Source organism: Camelina sativa, chromosome 6 (assembly GCF_000633955.1).
Source record: "Camelina sativa cultivar DH55 chromosome 6, Cs, whole genome shotgun sequence".
Lineage (NCBI taxonomy): Eukaryota > Viridiplantae > Streptophyta > Magnoliopsida > Brassicales > Brassicaceae > Camelina > Camelina sativa.
The window spans coordinates 25,636,589-25,656,662 of record NC_025690.1 but is presented as its reverse complement, the minus strand read 5'-3'; the positions used below and the strand labels follow the sequence as shown (position 1 = coordinate 25,656,662).

At 38.1% G+C, this 20,074-nt stretch overlaps 4 protein-coding genes across 6 annotated transcripts; 3 read left to right on the top strand and 1 right to left on the bottom strand.

The window, feature by feature from the left end:
* LOC104793636 (pyridoxine/pyridoxamine 5'-phosphate oxidase 2) lies at positions 2,956 to 4,374 on the top strand (the record flags this gene model as incomplete). The annotated part of the gene is given in 7 exon segments (XM_010520033.2): positions 2,956 to 3,072; positions 3,165 to 3,214; positions 3,298 to 3,355; positions 3,471 to 3,503; positions 3,595 to 3,690; positions 3,815 to 3,985; positions 4,074 to 4,374. Coding segments are annotated over 7 exon segments (600 nt in total). The 3' UTR covers positions 4,176 to 4,374.
* LOC104793637 (laccase-6) lies at positions 4,209 to 6,928 on the bottom strand. Its single transcript, XM_010520034.2, has 6 exons — positions 6,616 to 6,928; positions 6,325 to 6,476; positions 5,982 to 6,226; positions 5,776 to 5,904; positions 4,748 to 5,689; positions 4,209 to 4,668 (listed from the first exon to the last, which is right to left on the bottom strand). Exons 1-6 carry the CDS (start codon positions 6,724 to 6,726, stop codon positions 4,538 to 4,540), a joined length of 1,710 nt encoding a protein of 569 aa, XP_010518336.1. The 5' UTR covers positions 6,727 to 6,928; the 3' UTR covers positions 4,209 to 4,537.
* On the top strand, positions 6,850 to 7,422 carry LOC109133390 (the record flags this gene model as incomplete). The annotated part of the gene is made up of 1 exon (XM_019246456.1): positions 6,850 to 7,422. A coding segment is annotated over one exon (108 nt), but the record flags the coding sequence as incomplete, so codon positions are not given.
* LOC104793635 lies at positions 8,862 to 18,987 on the top strand. Of its 3 annotated transcripts, none has more exons than XM_010520030.2 (16): positions 8,867 to 9,307; positions 9,453 to 12,134; positions 12,306 to 12,759; positions 12,908 to 13,136; positions 13,302 to 13,466; positions 13,597 to 13,869; positions 13,968 to 14,213; positions 14,517 to 14,870; positions 14,989 to 16,356; positions 16,448 to 16,504; positions 16,812 to 17,222; positions 17,428 to 17,651; positions 17,812 to 17,945; positions 18,056 to 18,277; positions 18,369 to 18,547; positions 18,684 to 18,987. In XM_010520030.2, exons 1-16 carry the CDS (start codon positions 8,929 to 8,931, stop codon positions 18,789 to 18,791), a joined length of 7,485 nt encoding a protein of 2,494 aa, XP_010518332.1. In that variant the 5' UTR covers positions 8,867 to 8,928; the 3' UTR covers positions 18,792 to 18,987. The 3 variants fall into 3 exon arrangements, with proteins under 3 accessions (XP_010518334.1, XP_010518332.1, XP_010518333.1); XM_010520031.1 differs by having other exon boundaries at positions 9,220 to 9,307; positions 9,473 to 12,134; XM_010520032.2 differs by lacking the exons at positions 18,056 to 18,277; positions 18,369 to 18,547; positions 18,684 to 18,987 and having other exon boundaries at positions 8,862 to 9,307; positions 17,428 to 17,703; positions 17,812 to 17,903.

Below are 20,074 nucleotides of genomic sequence, written 5' to 3'. Positions count from 1 at the left end.
GTCCAATACCTTCGACAACCTTTGCAGAAGTATCTTGGTTGTGTGAGGCTATAGTTGTTGTAGTAACAAAACTTTGTGTTGGTTGAGTTACACCTTGGACAATTAATTTTCTCTAGTGGTCTTGCTTTCCTCTCCGCCACAACCGCCGTGTTGTTATTGTTGTTGCTTACGCCGGAGACGGTGGTTCCAGCGGCTGAGACGCCGTTCGATGTGAGAATGGCGTTTGGCCTTGCATTGGATGCTGTGTTTGATTGATGTGTACTGTTGTTAGGAATCATGATCTGATCCATCGGTTTTACGTTCATCATTTCTTGAAAACCCTAGAAAATGATTTCTAAATAGTTAGTTAGAGCTTAATTTGAAACCCTGTATTAGACCATACGGACTCATAAGTTAAAAAATAAGCTAATTAAGACATTAAACATATGATTAATTCACAATATGCTTTGCAATTCTAAGCACTATACACGAAACATGCACATTAGATTTTTCCTTATTTGATATCTATATAATATGTACATATAGGGTTTGGTGGAAAGAGGAAAAGAGATGAACACCAAGAATTACAAAGGGTAAATAACAAATCATGACTTTCTTTTAATATCTCTATTAGTTTCTCAAAATATAATTAATGATTAATCACATGAAAAGGCTGAGAAAAAAGTGTTGTGAGCTGCCTATAATGTATCACTATTTTTTTCTTTCCGACCTCGAAACCTACAAAAATAATAATTTTCCCATGCAAATTATTCATTGAAAAAAATCTTAAATACACATATCTCTATTCTCCATAACCACAAACACATGACCATGATGATATTCATCTAAGTATGAAATCTTTCACGGATCATGAAGTAGGCTAAGAAAAAGAAAAGAGAGAAAAAGGAGGAAGTAGTTAATAAGAAGAAGAAGAAACAAAAGAGAAGAGTCAAAGGAAGATCTTTTAAGCACCTGTGTCCAATTCGTAGCGTCCATGACTTCCGACAAAGAGAAAGCCAGAGAGAGAGAGAGAGAGATGTGTGTGTGGGTTTTGAGTAAAGGCCAAAGAGAAGAATGTTTTTTGAGAACTTTTTTTTTTTTTTTTGCCTTTTCTTTGTTTGTGAGTGATGGCTCTTCTATGCGTTGCCTTTCACTTTATGGATGATGAAAAAAGAGCCAGCGAAGAAGACGGAGAAGAGAAGAACCCAAATTTTAACTTATTATCTAAGAGAATATAGCTATTCATATATAACTAAGATGTGTTTTGAGTAGAATAATTCAGTTCTATTAATACTATAGTTTAAATATGATTCATTGAATAGAAAAGAAAAATTATGCCATTACGATTATCATCATGAAAAAATGTTTGATTTAGAGATTAAATTATGATCTGTAATTTCATAATTTCGTCCGTCTAATTCGGGAGAAAACTATGGATTAAACTTTTTAAAAAATTTCGGTTATAAAAAAGATTAAAAGTAAGAAAAAAAAGAAAAAGTTGGGTTTGTTGATTTTGACTAGTGATGATGTCTCGTGACCGCTCTCTCTTGCTAGCTCTTTCTGGTCCCTCTTTAAAAAATATATACATACTTTTCTAAGAGAGAAAAATCGTGTGTAAGGAATTATGTCCTCTTGCTAAAATAATATATTTGTGAAGGGATATAAAACGCTGTGTGTGTATCATGATAATGCATAGAGTGAGTGGAACTATGAGTTGTAAGCTATTTCTCGGCCTCCCATTTTGTGATTGGATACTATTTGTTGGCCATATATGGTCCATCAAATCGCCTAGCTATATTTTTAAAATCCCAATACCATACCTATATGTATATACACCACATGTCTTGCGTACATGTGATTTAGTGGCTTTGACACCTAAATTTAGCTCGACTTTAAAACTTTACTATATAAATATACAGTACGATCTCCATTTTGTGTAAGTAACCGATGAGATTCGTCAATGGTTGAAATACAACTTTGTCATTCTATAGTTCATTTGTTTTTAATGATTACGACATAACACATAATGTTACCAAACAACACCAATATCAAGTTACATGTATGTCTATTCTGTCAAACAATCTTAGTTTTTTTCAGATGTCATTACATCATACACATCTAAAGTTAAATATGATTTTAATTAAAAGTGATCATAAAGATTAGAACATCTTATAATGAAAAGTATATACTGTGAAATATAAAGTATGTGTACACGGAAAAATTCATGAGAGGTATAATAATAGAACCGTGTGAACCGGCTAGGTGTGTAGATGATTCTACACGAGGTAAAAGCAAAAAACAACCTAATCGTATACACTGGATGCTTTATCGTAATGAATGAATTTGACCCCTTTATAATCAATTCATAGATTATACAACGAATAATATAATAAACGAAAAAGAAATCCAAGTTAACAAATTAAAATATAAACAAGATTGCATCTATTTGGAATTTTGGAGGAGGAGAATTTTGAAAAAGAGGACGAGGGAGGGAGTGAGAAAGAGAAGGACCGACAGGAAGCGACAAAAAGGAGGTGGATATGGGTCCCACACTTCGTGGCGTGATTGAGATTTTTGTTTTTTTTTTTTTCTTACAAATATTAGAGACTGTTCTAGTTTTTATATTTTCTTGGTTGATGTTGACATCTGTCTTCTCTTACCCAACACCTTCCCCCACCCAATGAAAATATCTCTATCTCTATCTCTATCTATTCGTGTCGTTTCACTGTTTCAGCTTTCCCTTGCCTGCCGTTTTGCTTTAACGACTTGCCAATTGCCACTTGTCCCTTCCTAAGTCGGTTAGCAGTGTATTTTGTTTTCTTTCTCTTCTAGTTGTGTTGAGTTTTAATAAATAGTGTAAGCCCAACAACAATTATGGCCCAACAGGCTCGTTACAATTAAATAGTTTATCCGACACCGTTTCGATGTGACGGTGATCATCTAATTCAACTACTGTACTCGCTAACGTGGAAAGGTCGGAAGCAAGTGAAGAAGAAGAAGAAGATGGGAACAAGTGTAGCGCCATGGAAGCAACTGCTCTTTAGTGCAATTGAATCTAATTCTCATCTAAGCCACTCTTCTTACCTTCAGCTCGTATGTGTTTTTTTTTATTTATTCTTCTTCTTAATTTTCTCATCAAGGCGTTGTTGTTCATCTGCTGATGTGTTTGTGCGTGTGTGTTTCAGGCGACGATTGGTTTAAACGGACGGCCTTCGAATCGTACTGTTGTATTCAGGTGATTACCTATGCGTGATTTTCTCCCGTTTAATTGTGTTTCGATTTTGGTCAGGTAGTGAACGTTTTGGTTTTGTTTGGTAGGGGATTTGAAGAGCACAGTGATAGAATTCAAATCAACACCGATCTTCGTAGTCGTAAGGTCTTCGAGATTTTTCCAAGTTATGATGAAAGCTACTTGCTTGCAGATTCTTTTTATTTATTTATAAAGCTCTCTCTTTGATCCTGTAAAATCTCTGCATTTTTTTTGTTTGCAGATTGAAGAGCTTAAGCATTGTCCGTTTTCTGAGGTAAAACAGTTTCTTTAAGGTCGATTTAAGATTATACTTTGCCGAATCTCGCGTTGATTCTTACTATGGTGGTTGTTTTTGTTTTCACAAGATATGTTGGTATTTCTCGGATACTTGGGAGCAATTCCGAATCAGTGGAAGAATTGAGGTCATTGATGCTTCGAACCCTGACCAGACTAAGCTTCAGGTTGGATTTACATCTTTAAACCTTTATACTAAAGTGTGATCATTTAGTACTATCTTGGAAAGGAAGAGACACTTTTTTTTATGTGTTTATCGTTTTGATTTTGGTTGCTTGATGTGTTATATAGCAAAGAGAGAAAGCTTGGTTTGCTAATTCCTTAAGGTCAAGGCTTATCTACATCTGTCCTACTCCCGGTAGTCCTTACAACAACACTGAGCAACCAAACCAAGAAGTTAAATTAGATCCCTCAAGTGGTCCAGTTCCTGACTACTGCCTACTGCTTCTAGAGCCAGAAAAGGTTTTGTTTTTGTTTTTGAAACTTTCTTTCTTGAGTTGTCCCCTACATAGAAGCAGGTTTCTCATGAATGAATTCCCCTGAATGACAGGTTGATTACTTGAATCTGAAAAGCAATCAGAGGCTTTTGTTTTCGTCCATGTCTAGTGGAACTGGACAGAAGTGCTGGACTTCAGAAAAGGTTAACCCATAATTAACTTTTTTTTTATCTCCGAGAGGGTGATTAAAGAATGCGTTTGTGGATTTCCCTTATGTCATACGCCTGTTTGTAGCAATTCATAATACTTTTACTTTTCTTACTCTTGGCTTTGGAGCGTGTGACAATCTTTGTTTTTGTTGGGTTAGATCATATTAAAATATCTGAATAAAAGAATCTGAATCTTCTTCGTCTATACCATAGTCTCTATCCCTTTGAATGCCATTTTCATATGCTCTAGAAATAATGAATAAGAGCAAGGCAGATAGAAGCGTGTAGTTCTCTTTCTGTGGTTGTTACCCAAAAAATCCTTCCTCTGGAAACTAGTTCCCTGTCACCACTTGTTAATATCTATTAAGCTAGCACTTTGGTAGATCTGGAGGAGGATGAGGCAGACTCTCCTGCACCTTCTTGCCATTTTTCACTATAAACATAGTGCTCATTCCCCATGTTTGATGGATGTCGAAATGACAATGCAATAACCAGAGCCCTGTTCATTATAAAAGGAAGAATTTATCAGCAAATTGTCATGTGTGTTGTGATGTAAGGAGTTTTGTGAAAAAGAATACCTGGATTGTTGGCAACAAACCGTATTGCGGCCCATCCTCCTACTGGGACTCCAATTGTGTTCAAGCATGGAGGATCCTCCAGGTTAAATTGTGCTGTTTGTTCATCATAGTTACCTGTGCCATAGCCAATAACATAAAAGCTGTGTCCATGAAGATGAATTGGATGATTTTCTGTTGTGAGTGTGCCAGTATTCTGGAAGATGATTTGTATCCTGCTCCCATACTCGAAAACTATTGCTCTAGTCCCATTTGCAGCCTGCGTGTCATTGGCTATGTCATTGGGTGCCCCACTGACAAAGTCATAGGATTTTTCAGGCGTGGTTGGGAAATCTAAAGTGAAGTAACCTTCCAGTTGCTTGTAGTAAGCTTCCAAGATCGAGGCTTTAGGTTCGACGAAGCTGATGTTGTTCATTGAAGCTGCTAGTCTTCCTTTTCTGGGACCTTGGCACTTGTTGTTTGGATCTTCAGAGTTACACTTGTTTACATTTATTCCGATTGTGATGAAGAGATGAGCGTCAATTTTTCTTGGAACATCAACTACATTTAGACTTCTGAGCCCATCCATGACAGTCTTAACAGCAATATTATCATTAAAAACAGGTAACTTGCCTGGTACTGTTGCACTGTTGGGCAATGCACCAATGTATTGGAAAGTAGCTATGGCTGATGTGTTTTGGAACTTGACGTTCTTTGCAGACTCGTACGGACCCATGGCGATGGAGTATATCCCAACGGCTTGATCAGCTGTGACAAGAACGTTCATTGTCTGTCCTGGTACAAGCATCACACGCTCTGTTGCAAATGGTTTGGTGTACTCGCCATCTACTTCCACTATGGTCAACTTGTGATTAGCTATGGTGAAGAAGGTCTCCATGTTAATGCCAGCATTTATCAGCCTTAGTAGGTACGTCTTCCTTGGCACTATCTTAATCTTATAAACATCTGAAATATAAAGATATAAAAATAAAGGATCCACGATCTGTTTTCTCCATATATACCAATCATACCATTTTTCATCTGATATTTACCATTAGAGGAGCAATTGTAGTTAGGTCCTGGTTGACCATTAATTGTGAATGCATCTGCTGGAGGAGGAGGTCCTCCACTCTCCAGTACATTTTGTTCCAGCTCCACCACGTTCTTAAGCCAATACTCACCTAGATTTATCAGGAGAAACAAATTCAGTGAAACTAGTTAGCGAAATAGACTTGACTTTATTAAGAATAAAGATTACCTAGGAGAATTGTATGCTCGTTGAAGGGTTTCTTGAATGGGTAAGGAACAGATGCTTTAGGATATACAATAAGCGGACCATATACTGTAGCCCTAAGCCAAGAAAAGTGTGCATGCCATAAAAAGGTGCCCTTTTGTTGTGCCACTGTGAAGTTGTATGTGAAACTTTGTCCACTCTGAATTGGACATTGTGTGATATAAGATGGACCATCATACCAACATGATAGTTTTTGCTTAATACCATGCCTGCGCATAATAAAAACACGTTTGTTAGTCTAGAGACTTCGTCTTATGTGCATTTATATTTTATGTACATGTGTATATGTCTATCGACATACACATACCAATGAATTGTGGTATTATAGGGGGTCATGTTGATGACTTTAACGACAATTCTGTCATCTTCTTGAGCGGATATTGCAGGGCCAGGGAATTTCCCGTTGACTGTTACAATCTCTTTTGTTTGGCATAGCCTAGTGAGTCTTATTGTTTGTACCTGTTAGAAAATTCAGTGACACAACAGACCTCTGTTTAGAAATCTGAATACAGTGAAGATAGACAAAAAAATATGCATGTGTTCCATGTTGATTCTAAATTTCTAATTTGAATATTTAGGTCATTTACGTTGCTGATACCTTGAATTGGTAGAACCTAGTTGCAGCGCCAACCCAGCCAAGATTCATTACTTGAAGAGTGAACAAGAAAAAGCTAAGCCGGAACAAGGACGGGACAGCTGAATTGGTCATCTTGCATGAGAAGAGACAAGGAGATTTGAGGTTGAAAGGTACTGATTTATGCAACTGATTTTATAGTGTTCGAAGGTAAAAGTTAGGAAATATAATATATAGTGATGAAAAAGAGTCTCATGATTTGAGAGAGTTGGGAACAGAGACATAAGTGATTATAAGGTGTTGGGAAGGCGTGACTTGTTTCTTGACCCCAGCGTGAGATTGAAGGCAACACACGAGTTACTCTAAAAGGGTTTTAAAAGGAGAAATATACTCTTAATTAGTGTCTGTTCTTTGATTTTGAATCAGTAAAAGCTTTATGCATTATGATGCAGGATCTTCTACCAAACTAGTGAAACTGCTGACTGATCTGGACCAACCCAGTTTACACCAAGACTACTTTCTTCTTCAAGCTTTAGTGGAACCGACCTGGTGACTAATTCTTTTGACCTGTCGTTTATTTACTGGAAACCATACGAGTTTTGGGATTAGCCGGGATAAGTGAGAGGTGCATGATTTAGCATCATTAGAGAGTGTTTAGTAGGGTCGTGTTGGTATATTAGAGTGTTAAAAGAGAAAGAAACAAGAAAGAGTAAGAAGGGATCAAGTTTCTTGGTCGGAAGTTTGAATGGTCTTAATTCTTTATTGGTCGTGTCATCATCAAAGTTCGTGCACGCCTTAACTTGCCAAATACTCATCTTATTTGTTTTTATTTTTTAGATTGGAACGTGATGATTGTTTCGAATTTTGACCTACTCATCTTCTTCATACTCGAAAGGCTAAGAGCATTAATGCGTTGCTTTGCATGAAGACGGTCGTTAATTATGTTTTGACTGATTAACAATGTTGAGTTTTAACATATTTCTGCCAAATCACGACTAAAAACATGTTTTATGTAATCGATGCCAATCTGCTCATACGTTTACAATAATGTTCTGATACGTAAAACACCATGTTATATGCCATGAAAATGTTCTATTACGAGAATCAATGTATAACTATTTTCTTTTCCCATTAGTATTTTACAAGTACATAATAGCATTACACCATATTTAAATTTTTAAGTTTCTTTTTCCTTCTCGAGCTTTTCTTCTTCGTCTGCCGTTCAAGGTATATAAGCTTATGAATTTTTCAAGTTTAGAATTGGTTTTATGATTTTGTAGTAATAATGTTGTAATATCTCATGAACCTTTATATTCACGACCGTTACAAAGTTCATACTATTATTTATAAAACCTTTAAACTTTAAAAGTTTAAATAACCATGAATATAAAGGTTTTTTAAAAAATTAAGAAATTGTGTGGTTCACAAAAAAAAAAAAAGTTAAATTTAAGTTATGTATAATGCTGATGCATGTTGGACCTAAAACACCTCTTACAGACCACAAAGAATATCGACAGGATGTTGTATCCGGTTTGCTTACACAAATTTAAAATTCAACACTTAAAAACAAAAACCAAAACCAAAACATAAAAAGAAAGTAAAAAATCCGAAAAAGAGTTAAATTTAAGTTATGTATAATGCATGTTGGACCTAGAACACCTCTTACAGACCACAAAGAATATGGACCGGATGTTGTATCCGGTTTGCTTACACAAATTTAAAATTTAACACTTAAAAACCAAAACCAAAACAAAAACAAAAAAAAAAAAACTGAAAAAAAAGTTTAAAAAGCCGAAAAAACAAACGTTTTAAAAAGCTGAAGAAAAAATAACGCTAAAACGTTTAAAAAAATATTGGTACTTTCCAACAGTCGGGCCTTCAGAAAAGCCCACTACTGTGTGGATGCTTTGTAAGCAAAGTGGACTAACTTTTATTTATAGGAGTTATGGGTTAGTATCTGTTTATTATATTTCCGATTTGGGACTTGGTTAAATTTTTAAAACGTATTGGGCTTTTATTCGACAAAGAGGCTTATGGCGGCGATAAAGATATGGCGGCAGACTGTGTGGAATACGGTGGATGCTTTGTAACCGTTGAGCGAGATACAGTCTCCATTAAGTTCTAATTTTATCATAAAAATACACATTACAATTTACAATAAGGAGGCCCAAGTGAGAGAAGTGGGCCTAAGCGAGATACAGTCTCGACCTGGAACCTTCTAGCCTAGTAGGAAGGTTCGACGATCCTGCTCCTGCTGGGTAAGTTTTGTATGTAAGCAAACGGAAAAATAAATAGTTTTGGTCTAAGATTTGTGTGTTTCCGTTAAAACCCGTGATTATGCCGGAGACGACGAGTCACGACGCGATCTCACCAGTCACAGATCCGATCGATAATTTGCCTCTCCGGCAACTCAGATCGGAGATCGTTCCACCGGCTCCGACTCGATCTCAGTCTTCTATTGACTGGCTTCCCGACTTCGCTGGTTACTCATGGCTCGCTTACGGAGCATCCACTCTCCTCGTTATCTCTCATTTACCTTCTCCTCTCCGCGGCGACGATTCCACGACGGCACCATTTTTCCGTCAGATTCTAGAGGTTTCCGGCGATGTTTCGTCTCCAGTTACTTCCGTTTCTTGGTCTCCTGTAACGCCGTCTCTAGGCGAGCTCGCTGTTGGCTCTGGGAACTATATCTACCTCTTCGCGCTTGATTTCAATGGTAAGCCTCCATATAGAGATTTTTATTCTTCATTCTCTGGGGTTTAGTCTCTGTGCAAGTGGTCTGGTTTGTGATGCCATTGGTATATTTCTTCTACGACTTTAGTTTGGATATCTTAAATTTGTATGTCTTTACTCATATTCAGGTTCTTTTTGTTGGAGTCAGAATTCCATATTGGTGCAAGAAACAAAAGTTGAAGCGATTGAGTGGACAGGATCCGGGGATGGGATCATAGTTGGTGGAACTGATATCGTTCTGTGGAAGAGAAGGAACCAATCTTGGGAAATAGCTTGGAAGTTCTCGGGGGATCACCTTCAAGATCTGGTTTCCTCCACCTGGTCGTTTGAGGGTCCTTTTGCGACAGCAACTTCTTGGAGCAAATTTCCAGCTGAGTGTGACGAAGCAGGTCAAAGTGTTTTGGCCTATTATAGTGACGGAGTATCATATCATACATTCGAATTGCCTCATCCTCAGAGAATATCCATGATCCAATGGAGGCCGATGGCTGCAGAACAGTCTGCGATAGGTATAGGGAAATCATTGAGGAATGTGCTAATGACATGTTGCTTGGATGGGGCAGTAAGGTTATGGATTGAGGTAGATGGTGGAAAGACGAAAAAGGGCATGAAAGATGTATCTGATCATAAGAAATCATTTTGCGTGGCAGCTGTAATAGAGATAAATCACGTCTTCGATGGCTGTTTGGGCAGAGATATATTTCTTTTTTGGGGAACTCGTACAGGGGGTATATTGAAAACCATTGAAGGTACTAATCAATATTTTTCTATGGAAAAATATGATCATGAAATAGTTGGCAAATGTGAGTGGTTGGTAGGGTACGGCCCTGGAAATTTGGCTACTCTGTGGGCTGTCCATTGTCTTGATGACGTCTCTCCTATGAGGTTTCCCCGAGTAACATTGTGGGCGAGAGAAGAATCAAGTGAAATTGGTTCAGGATCACTCTCTCTAGCGAATGCTTCAGGTTCTTCTGATCGATTACCCCTGAAGAAAGTTTCTCTATTGAGAAATAACCTTCATGGCACACCACTTATCTGCTCGTCGATTTATTTATCTCCGCAGAATACTGTGTATTGGTCTTCCTTGCACACAATAAAATCACATGACTCAGAAGATCCATCCCCAAATAAATCCAGTTTATTGAAGTGCATTAATGGAAAAGTATTATATCTTGATGGTCATGGTGGGAAAATCCTACAGGTTGCCTTTGATCCTTTCATATGTGAGGCAGGATACACTGCTTCCCTGGATTCTAATGGTTTAATAATAATCTGGTCCTCTAGTGCTTATTTGAACCATGCTATTGACCATCCTATTTCAGTTTCCTCTTGGAAACCTTGTGGACGGCTACAGAACCTAAGATTAAAGTACACATGTTTATGCTGGGCATCTTCGTCATTGGAAGATGAGAGATTTCTGCTTGTGGGGCATGTAGAAGGGGTTGATTGCTTTAGTGTAAGGAATTGTGGGAAAGATGATGATGGTTATCTGACCCATTACATATGTACCATTCCGTTTGCAGTAAACAGCCCTTTGCAGAGTGGTCCGACCAGCATATTTGCAAGAAATCTATCTAATTCTTGTGGAAAGACATTCAAAAGTAACCGATTTTTGCTACTGAGTGTCTGGATGAAAGAGAAACGGGTTGATGCTCTGTCATGGAGTGTGACCTTGCATCATTTTGATGTAGCAGGAAGTACCTGCGATTGTCATTTTCATGATTTTGATAGTATTGGATTAGGAAAGTGGTTATTCAAAGATAATTTTGCTGGTAAGACGAATTGCATTGCTGTTAGATCATGCTCTTCAGAAATACCTGAATCTCACCGTGACGATGAAGTTACGAGTTTTGCTGTGGTCACAAGTGGTAGGGCTCTAGAGAATGACGTGAACAGTGAAATTCAAGGTTATACTATGGCAACTGGTCAAGCTGATGGCTCTTTAAAACTTTGGAGAAGTAATTTACAGGAAAGTTCAACACCTTCCCTTCCGTGGGAGCTTGTTGGCATGCTTACCATTGGCCAAAATCCTGTCAGTGCTATATCTCTGACTGATTCGGGACACAAGATAGCAGCCGTCTGTATAGAGAATCATTCAAAAGCTGTCCGCACAATTAGTATATGGGAGATTAGACACCTTGTAGATTCAGGGGTTTTCATACTAGAGCATACGTTACATTTTGATGCAGAGGTTGTTGCTGTAAGATGGTCAACTACGGGTAGTGATCAGCTATTGCTTGAAGTTTGCACAGAGAAGGAGTTGCGGGTGTATGGTATGGCTCGGCAACCCTGCAAAAGTACCAATTTAGCGGTCTCTGATTATTCTTCAGAGGCACAGATTTGGCAATGCTTCGCTGTTACTCGTACTTTTTCTGTTATACATGATTTATGGTGGGGATCCATAGCGAAGACTTGCCTTGTTCATAATGATTATATTAGTCTACATGGTCAATGGCTGGCTGTTGTTGATGAGAAGCGAAAGATCAATAACTATCCACACATATTTTCAGCCAATCTTCCCAACGTAGTATATGCTACCGAAGAAGGCAGAGACTCTGAATTGTTATCTGATTCTAGTACTAATGATATTAAAGAACCTGATACTGCATCTATTAGCAGAGGATGTATTCCTCAACTTTCAACTAGTAATGCAACTGATGACGGGCAAGTCAAAAGTATGTCGTTGATTGGGACCGCATATGGTTCAGATACTATTAATGACATTACAAGCATGGGACATATAGTGGAGAAGTTAGGAGGTGCCTTACCACTTAATCACCCTCAAGCCCTTCTTGTAGCTATACGTTCAGGTGAAATGTTGCAAATGTTTTCTGTTTCCCCCTTCTTCAATCAGTTCTGAAACTAAGCTGTTTAGCTTTTATTTAGCTTTCCTTTGTTATTTTTCCTTCGTGCAGGAGCATAACCTGTGTCATGCGGTTAATTTCACCTTAGCTAAAGATTGTTAACTCTGATGTGTTCAGGCAATTGGAAACGTGCAAGTGCAGCTCTAAGGCATCTTGCTGAATATATCAGTTCGAGTGATGCCTCCGAGAAGGGTGCTGTAAAGTCAGTTCTTTGTCCAGATGTCCTTTTGTCAATATATTATGAAGGGTCTCTCTCCAATGGCCCAAATCGTAAGGATTTCCAATGGGGTGGGACATCTGGTTCAGTGATACAGAATTCACAGTCTCAGTCAGGGTTGCAGTCATCTAGTTTCTTTAATATGGAATTTTATAGTCCCAACAGTAGTTACAGTTCACCTGCAACAGACTTGCAATTTAGTGGCTTCTGCGAGCAGCTGAAGAAGTTATCAGACGAAGGAAATATTTCCAGGATAGAAAAATTGCAATATTTTGCAATTGTTGACCTTCTTTGCGAAATAAGTAACCCACATTCTACATCTGTCTATGCAAGTCTTGATGAAGCTGGGAGAAGGTACAATAATTCTTCGATTTTCTTAATTTTAATTTACGAAGGACCAATTAAATATAGAGTATTCAAAGAATATATTCCATCAAGTATATTTGTTTTCTCCGTTTGCTGATTGGTATTCATGAAATTTTGTGTTCTTTCTGCTGTGTAGATTTTGGGTCTCACTTAGGTTTAAACAGCTGTTTTTGGCTAGAAGTTCTGGGGAAACATCATCTTTGGAAGAGTTGGATGTTGACTCTAGTATGATCGGATGGGCTTTTCACTCAGAGTCCAAAGAAAATTTATCTGGTTCTCTTTTACCTAATGAATCATCATGGCTACAAATGCGATCACTTGGTTTTGGCTTTTGGTATTCAAATGTAGCACAACTGCGTTTACGAGTAAGTTTGAAATTACAGACTAGCTATGCAAGTACCCCTGTATTGATACACCTTCTATTTATGCTTGCTTTTATTTCTTTGATAATTTTCTCTTTTGATACCAACAAACAGAGGGTAAAAGAAATAGATCTGCACCACTAATTTGATACTATTTCCTTTCTGTAGATGGAGAAACTGGCCCGACAGCAATACCTGAAGAAAAAGAATCCTAGAGATTGTGCTCTTCTCTATATAGCTTTAAATAGAGTTCAAGTTTTGGCTGGTCTTTTCAAATTAAGCAAAGATGAGAAAGATAAACCCTTGGTGGTTTTTCTTTCACGCAATTTTAAGGTATTTGGTACAAACCATATTCTTATTGGGATCATAGGTTCTTTTTCACCTTTTTTGTATGTACGACTTCTGGTATCTAGGATATCGTTGAGTGACATGTCTCCTAATTTGAGTGCATCTCTTTTTACAGGAGGAGAAAAATAAGGCAGCAGCCTTGAAAAATGCATATGTGCTGATGGGTAAACACCAACTGGAGCTGGCGATGGGTTTCTTTCTCCTTGGAGGTGAAGCTTCATCTGCAATAAATGTTTGTGTGAAAAATCTTCAGGACGAGCAGCTTGCTCTCGTAATTTGCCGGCTTGTAGATGGGCAAGGTGGGGCCCTGGAAAGTAATCTTATAAATAAATATATACTTCCATCTGCTGTTCAGAGAGGAGATTTTTGGCTATCAAGCATTCTTAAGGTGATTACGATTGTTTGCAAATATTGTTATCTTGTCAAATACCTTTCTTGCTTGGTGTTTACAAATTATGACTATGAAGCTGTCCCTGGTTTATACAGTGGGAATTAGGAGAGTACCACCAGTCAATTCTTGCTGTGGCTGGATGTTTAGGGAACCCTGTTTCTCGGAGCTCCACCGTTTCTTCAAATCACATCTCGTTTGTGGATCCTAGTATTGGCCTTTACTGCCTCATGTTGGCAACCAAAAATAGTGTGAAGAACGCACTGGGGGAAAAAAGTTCTTCAACTCTTAGTAGATGGGCAACCTTGATGGCTGCTACCGCCTTCAGCAGATGTGGGCTCCCGGTAAGTTATATAAGAAACTAGAACATGCTGTGTGCTTGTAAATGACATAGGATTTAGATTACTTCTTCCATAATTTACATGTTTCCACCAAAGCACCATGTTGAAAGCTAAGAAAAAATTTATAGGGAAGGGACTATCTTTTTTAACAAGTCATTTTAGCATCAAAATATTTTTCTTATCTGCATTTTAAAGATTTCATGGTGGAATATATCCTGTAGAATTTGATGTATTTATTGTTTCTGAGACGGAGTTTGGTTGTCCGTGCGGTCAAATTTGAATTTATCTTCTTTTGAAAATTGTTAGCTCGAGGCGTTAGAATGTCTTTCAACATCTGCCATTGGTCATGGTGGTACCCATCATCAGACTAGCGTTCCAAGTAACGGTCAGTTGCGTACACCAGAAGATGTTCTTGAGCATTCTGTTCCTCATTCGTCGAATTGGGTATCAAGCGGTATTTCATCTACTGTGGACACTCATTTTAAATTGGGTTTAGCCGTCCAGTTCCTCTCAAGGCTTTTACGGGAAGCAAGTGCACCGTTTATGAATTCTGAAATTGTTTCATGTGAGAAACTCTCACGATTTCAGCATAAGCTCCAAACAGCTTTGGAGCTATTTTACCAAAGATTTTCGCTGTCTTCATCTTACCTACGTGATACGGTATGTGGTTTCCACTACTAATACTTGCACATCATATTAGATGTCTCAGTTAGACTAATTTGACAGCGCAGAACTTTGATTGCCATGTGTAATCTAATTCTTTGTTTTCTATTGGCAGATTATTTTGTCAGCATACAACCGTGGCTTACTATCCATGGGACACAATATATTTCAGGAAAATAGTTCCTCAGGACTCTCGGACGACAAGTCTCACACAGATGAAGATCTCATCCAATATTCAGCTTTACCTAAATTGATTCTAAAAGCGACTGAAGAGAAATCATTTGAATTAGCACGTATCATTGCTGCGTGCAGTGTCACTTGCTTACACTCAATGCCATGCTTTGAGGAAAACAAGGTGTCATCTGGTCCTGAACCAAAGTGGTCCAATGCTTTGCGATTTCACTTTCAGGGAATTCTGGAATCGTTCTCTAGTTTAAGAACATCTATAAGGCTGTGCTTGGGCTCCTCTGTGGTAGACCTGGAAACAAGACTCACAGTTGTTCTTGATTTAGTCGAATATTGCTCGAGACTTGCAATAGCTTGGGTTCTGGGAGATGTAAATTGTCTCTTTCGAATGGTTCAGCCCCTTACGATAGCATATTTTCATGGGCATATGTCTTATGAGGTTGACATGGAAAGCGTGAAGAGAGTATACCACCATGAAGCCTCTGTTAGTGTTCCAGATGCATCAGATGTAGAGGTTAATTTTAAGGTCAGCAGAGATGTTGGGAATAACGAAATTGGCTATCCGGTGTACTCAATTCCAGAAGATGAAAGACTTCTTGTAACACAAGCATGTTTCTGGAAGCATGTTTCAGACTTTGTGAAACATAAGCTGGTATCTGTTTCGATCAATGTAGATGGTGGTATCCCGAATAGTGGTTCCTCTGAAAATGTTGATGCTCAGGCATCGTTGGACTCCAGTGATGACATTGTAGGTGTAACAGAGAAGATAATGTCTGTTCTGGGAAAAACACTGATTAACACCCTTGATCAACTCTCTTCCTATCATGTCAAACAACTAGTATTGGTCTTGAAACAGAAAATAGAGAAGAGAATTCAGGTTCCTACCTTGTTATGGCTGCTCGAATGTGGGAAATCACAAGCAAATTTTCGTAATCGGGATATCCCAGATGCACGTATAGAGAATGAAGACAACGGCGACCTAGCTGTTACTGTGAGGTTCTGGAATCTTTGTGTTGATCCTCATTTACTGTACGAAGCTTTCTTGCTAGAAAATTTTGACATATCTGAGTGGTCAAAATCCAAACCATTGGAAGATTGGAGCGATATGTACAGAGAAGTTACCAGGAAGAATGGGCTCGACATGCCATGCAATCAAGATGGTCGGAGTAGTAATGATGTGGCTTCTCTTGCAAGCCACGCTTCAAATTCTTCACAGAAAGCTGCAATAACTGCCAGTGAAAACTCTGCTTTCCAGAACCCCAAAGAAATCCATAAGAGGACCGGGGAGCTTATAGAGGTAATTCTCTTTCTTACACTAACTAACAAGTTACTGATATTGTTGAAACTTTCGTATCTTTTGTGATCGAGTATTCTTATCTTTCTAACAGGCCCTTTGTATCAATGCCATCAACCATCGGCAAGCTGCATTAGCTAGCAACCGCAAGGTCAGTTATTGTCATAGTTTGCCTTTAGCACTTGTTCTATCTCTACTTGCTTGTGAATTTCATAACTCGTTGTAACTTGCCATATGCTACGTACCGAAACTTTGACTATGCAAAGATGAGTCTGAATCCTGGAAAACCTCCGTTTATCTTTTTTCTGTATCCTGATTCCTGCATCAGCATCTTGAGATAAGGTTTCAGATGAAGTGTCTATCTGTTGTTATTTAGTTGTTGCAGTGTTTCTTATGTTTAGTGGTATTGTGGCATCAGACATAAACACATCCCTAAATGTGCATTCTGTGACATGCAGGGAATAATTTTCTTTAACCTAGAAGATGGTGGTTCCTGCACAAACCAGTCAGACTATATCTGGTCAAATGCTGACTGGCCACATAACGGTTGGGCTAACTCTGAGTCAACTCCAGTTCCAACATGTGTCTCACTTGGTGTTGGTCTTGGGGACAAGAAAGGAGCACACCTTGGGTTAGGCGGGGCCACTGTTGGAGTTGTTTCTCTTTCCAAGCGTGGGAAAAATCACAGAGTTCCGGGTTACACGGGCTTAGGAGTCTCCGGTCTAGGTTGGGAAACTCAAGAAGAATTTGAACACTTTGTTGATCCTCCTCCAACAGTTGAAACTGTTATTACGAGAGCATTCTCCAGTCACCCAACATTGCCTCTCTTCTTGGTTGGCTCGAGCAACACACACATTTACTTGTGGGAGGTATGGGCCTAAACACTTGCACCATCTGTTTTAGGAGTGAGGAGAAAATAATATGACATTTCCTATAACTTTTATGAGCGTCTATTGATTAGTGGACCCAATGTGATTCTTTCATGTACTCATTGTCTTAGGAGTGAAAAGTAATTGATATGACATTTCGTATTATATCCTTGTGGGTTTTATAATGCAACCATACATCTTGCAGTTTGGAAAAGACAGAGCCACTGCAACTTATGGTGTTCTGCCTGCTGCAAATGTTCCTCCACCATATGCTTTGGCGTCAATATCAGCGGTGCAATTCGGTCCATGCGGACACCGATTTGCTAGCGCTGCACTGGATGGAACTGTATGCACTTGGCAATCAGAAGTTGGAGGAAGAAGCAATATCCATCCTGTTGAGTCATCTCTTTGCTTCAATGGCCATGCATCGTACGTTTTTTGATCTTTAACTTCTTGCTCACTAATATGCTAAAAACTCAAGGTTGGAATTATTTCTCTCAATCATGAAAATTACCATTTCTTTTCTCTGTTTCATGTTCTTATGAGAACATTAGCTTCAGCTATGCCGTTTCTGTTATTATGATTGCAGAGATGTAGAATATATTAGTTCGAGTGGATCCATTGTTGCAGCCTCAGGATATAGCTCAAGTGGTGCAAACGTCGTTGTATGGGATACTCTAGCTCCGCCTTCAACCTCCCAGGCATCTATCAATTGTCATGAAGGTCTCTTCCAATAAAACAATGTGTAAACTGTGTTCACCATTAGCATCATTTTCCCATAATCATAACTCGTAACAATTTTGTTTGCTTTTTGTCCCTTTTCTTTCATGAAGGTGGTGCACGCTCTATCTCAGTATTCGATAATGACATTGGTAGTGGCTCAATTTCTCCTATGATTGTGACTGGTGGCAAAAACGGCGATGTTGGTTTGCACGATTTCCGGTATATTGCAACCGGAAAGATGAAGAAGCAAAGGAACCCTGACGGAAGATCTTCGACTGATGGAGATCAAAACAAGAATGGGATGCTTTGGTACATACCAAAGGCTCACTTAGGTGCACACCCTTAAACCCTATATTCACCTGATATTCTGATTAAAACTGAAAGTAGTTCTCGAACTTTCATTGACATTGATTCAAATTTTAGGGAGTGTGACGAAAATATCGACAATCCCTCACACAAGTCTGTTCTTGACGGGAAGCAAAGATGGAGAAGTTAAACTGTGGGATGCGAAAGCAGCAAAGTTGATACATCATTGGCCGAAACTACACGAAAGACACACTTTTCTGCAGCCAAACTCCAGAGGCTACGGTGCAATCATCCGGGTTAGTAACCAACCACCTAAAGCTTAATCCTTTCATCTTAGATTTGTTTTTTTAGTAAACTGAATTTAATACTATAAATTGGTCAGAGTTTGTATCATTATTCAAGTTTGCGTTTATGTTAAAAAATTTGGTGTAGGCTGGGGTGACTGACATACAAGTTTGTCCGAATGGATTTATAACGTGTGGTGGTGATGGCACGGTGAAGTTCGTCAGCCTCAGAGATTCCTATGACGATGGTAAATAAAAGTAACATTTTCCGGGAAAGTTTTACAGTCGAGAAAATGAGTTATAACTCTTCCTTCTTGTGATTTTTTTGTGATGTAATTGTGTTTTCTATATGGTTCATTTTTTTTTTGGTATATACATAACACGCGCATATATATTAAGGATTGTGAAGCAGTGGAATCTTGAGTTGACCTTAATCCAGATTCTTTAATTTATCTTTGACTTGACTTCAATACTTGGGAAAATATCATCTATTTTATCTTTGACTTTGTTGCATCGTATTTTGACCGGTTTGATCGGACTGATTCTAATTGAATTGGAATAATAAAGTGTGGTGCAACAGAACCGAATATACCTATCTCAAGATTTACATTGGTTAGCAGTCGAGACAGTTTAATAAGATGATTATGAAATCTTGGACTGCTAAGAACCTGGCACAATCGTATTACGTAGTGGAATCTTTATATTAAACTGCGCCATAATTTGTGCTGCAGACGAAATGATATGAATCATCAAATCTTTGATTAAACCCATTAGCAAGTAAAGTACTATTCCTAATAATGTTTAAGTTACAAGGTAAGGGTCCCTTTCACTAAATATTATTCTAACGACGTTAGTTGTGTATATTAGTAGTATATGGCCTTAATTATGACTGAATATGTTAGTGGGTGACACATATAAAGCATATTAGTATTAGAATAAAAAATGGGGTCAGTTTCGACGATTGTATGTTATATACAATAGATGATCAGTACTGCCATAGAGATATGCTATATTATACATCTCTAAATAGAGCATCGTATTAGAATACAACATATGATCTGTGTGTGGACACTGGTGAAACACAACACTTTTAAAAAAATCTCAAATTTTCTGGATTTATCGTTTTATCGTTTCCTTGCAAGAGAATCAGGTTTAAACAATTATATAAGAAAAAAAAATAGATACCAAAATCTTCTTTCCATATATGGATCACTTGGTAAAATTGTCTCATCAGGTATCATTCAACAGGTGAATAGTGGAGAGAGACGTCCGACAATGAACCATAATGACGACTTATGACTTGAAGAGACATTAATTTGCTTTCACCTAACGTTCAATTCCTAGGCGATGGCACTATTTACATCCTCTCTATCTAATTTTCAAATCTATATATTATTAAACCAAATTGACATGTAGAAAAAAATAAAAAGAACTTGAATTTATGATCGTCAAGTTTATTGATGGCAACTGAGACTACCTTAGAATTAAAACGTAGAAAGTAATCAAGGTCATAGAAAATCTGAATGACACTTTGGGTTA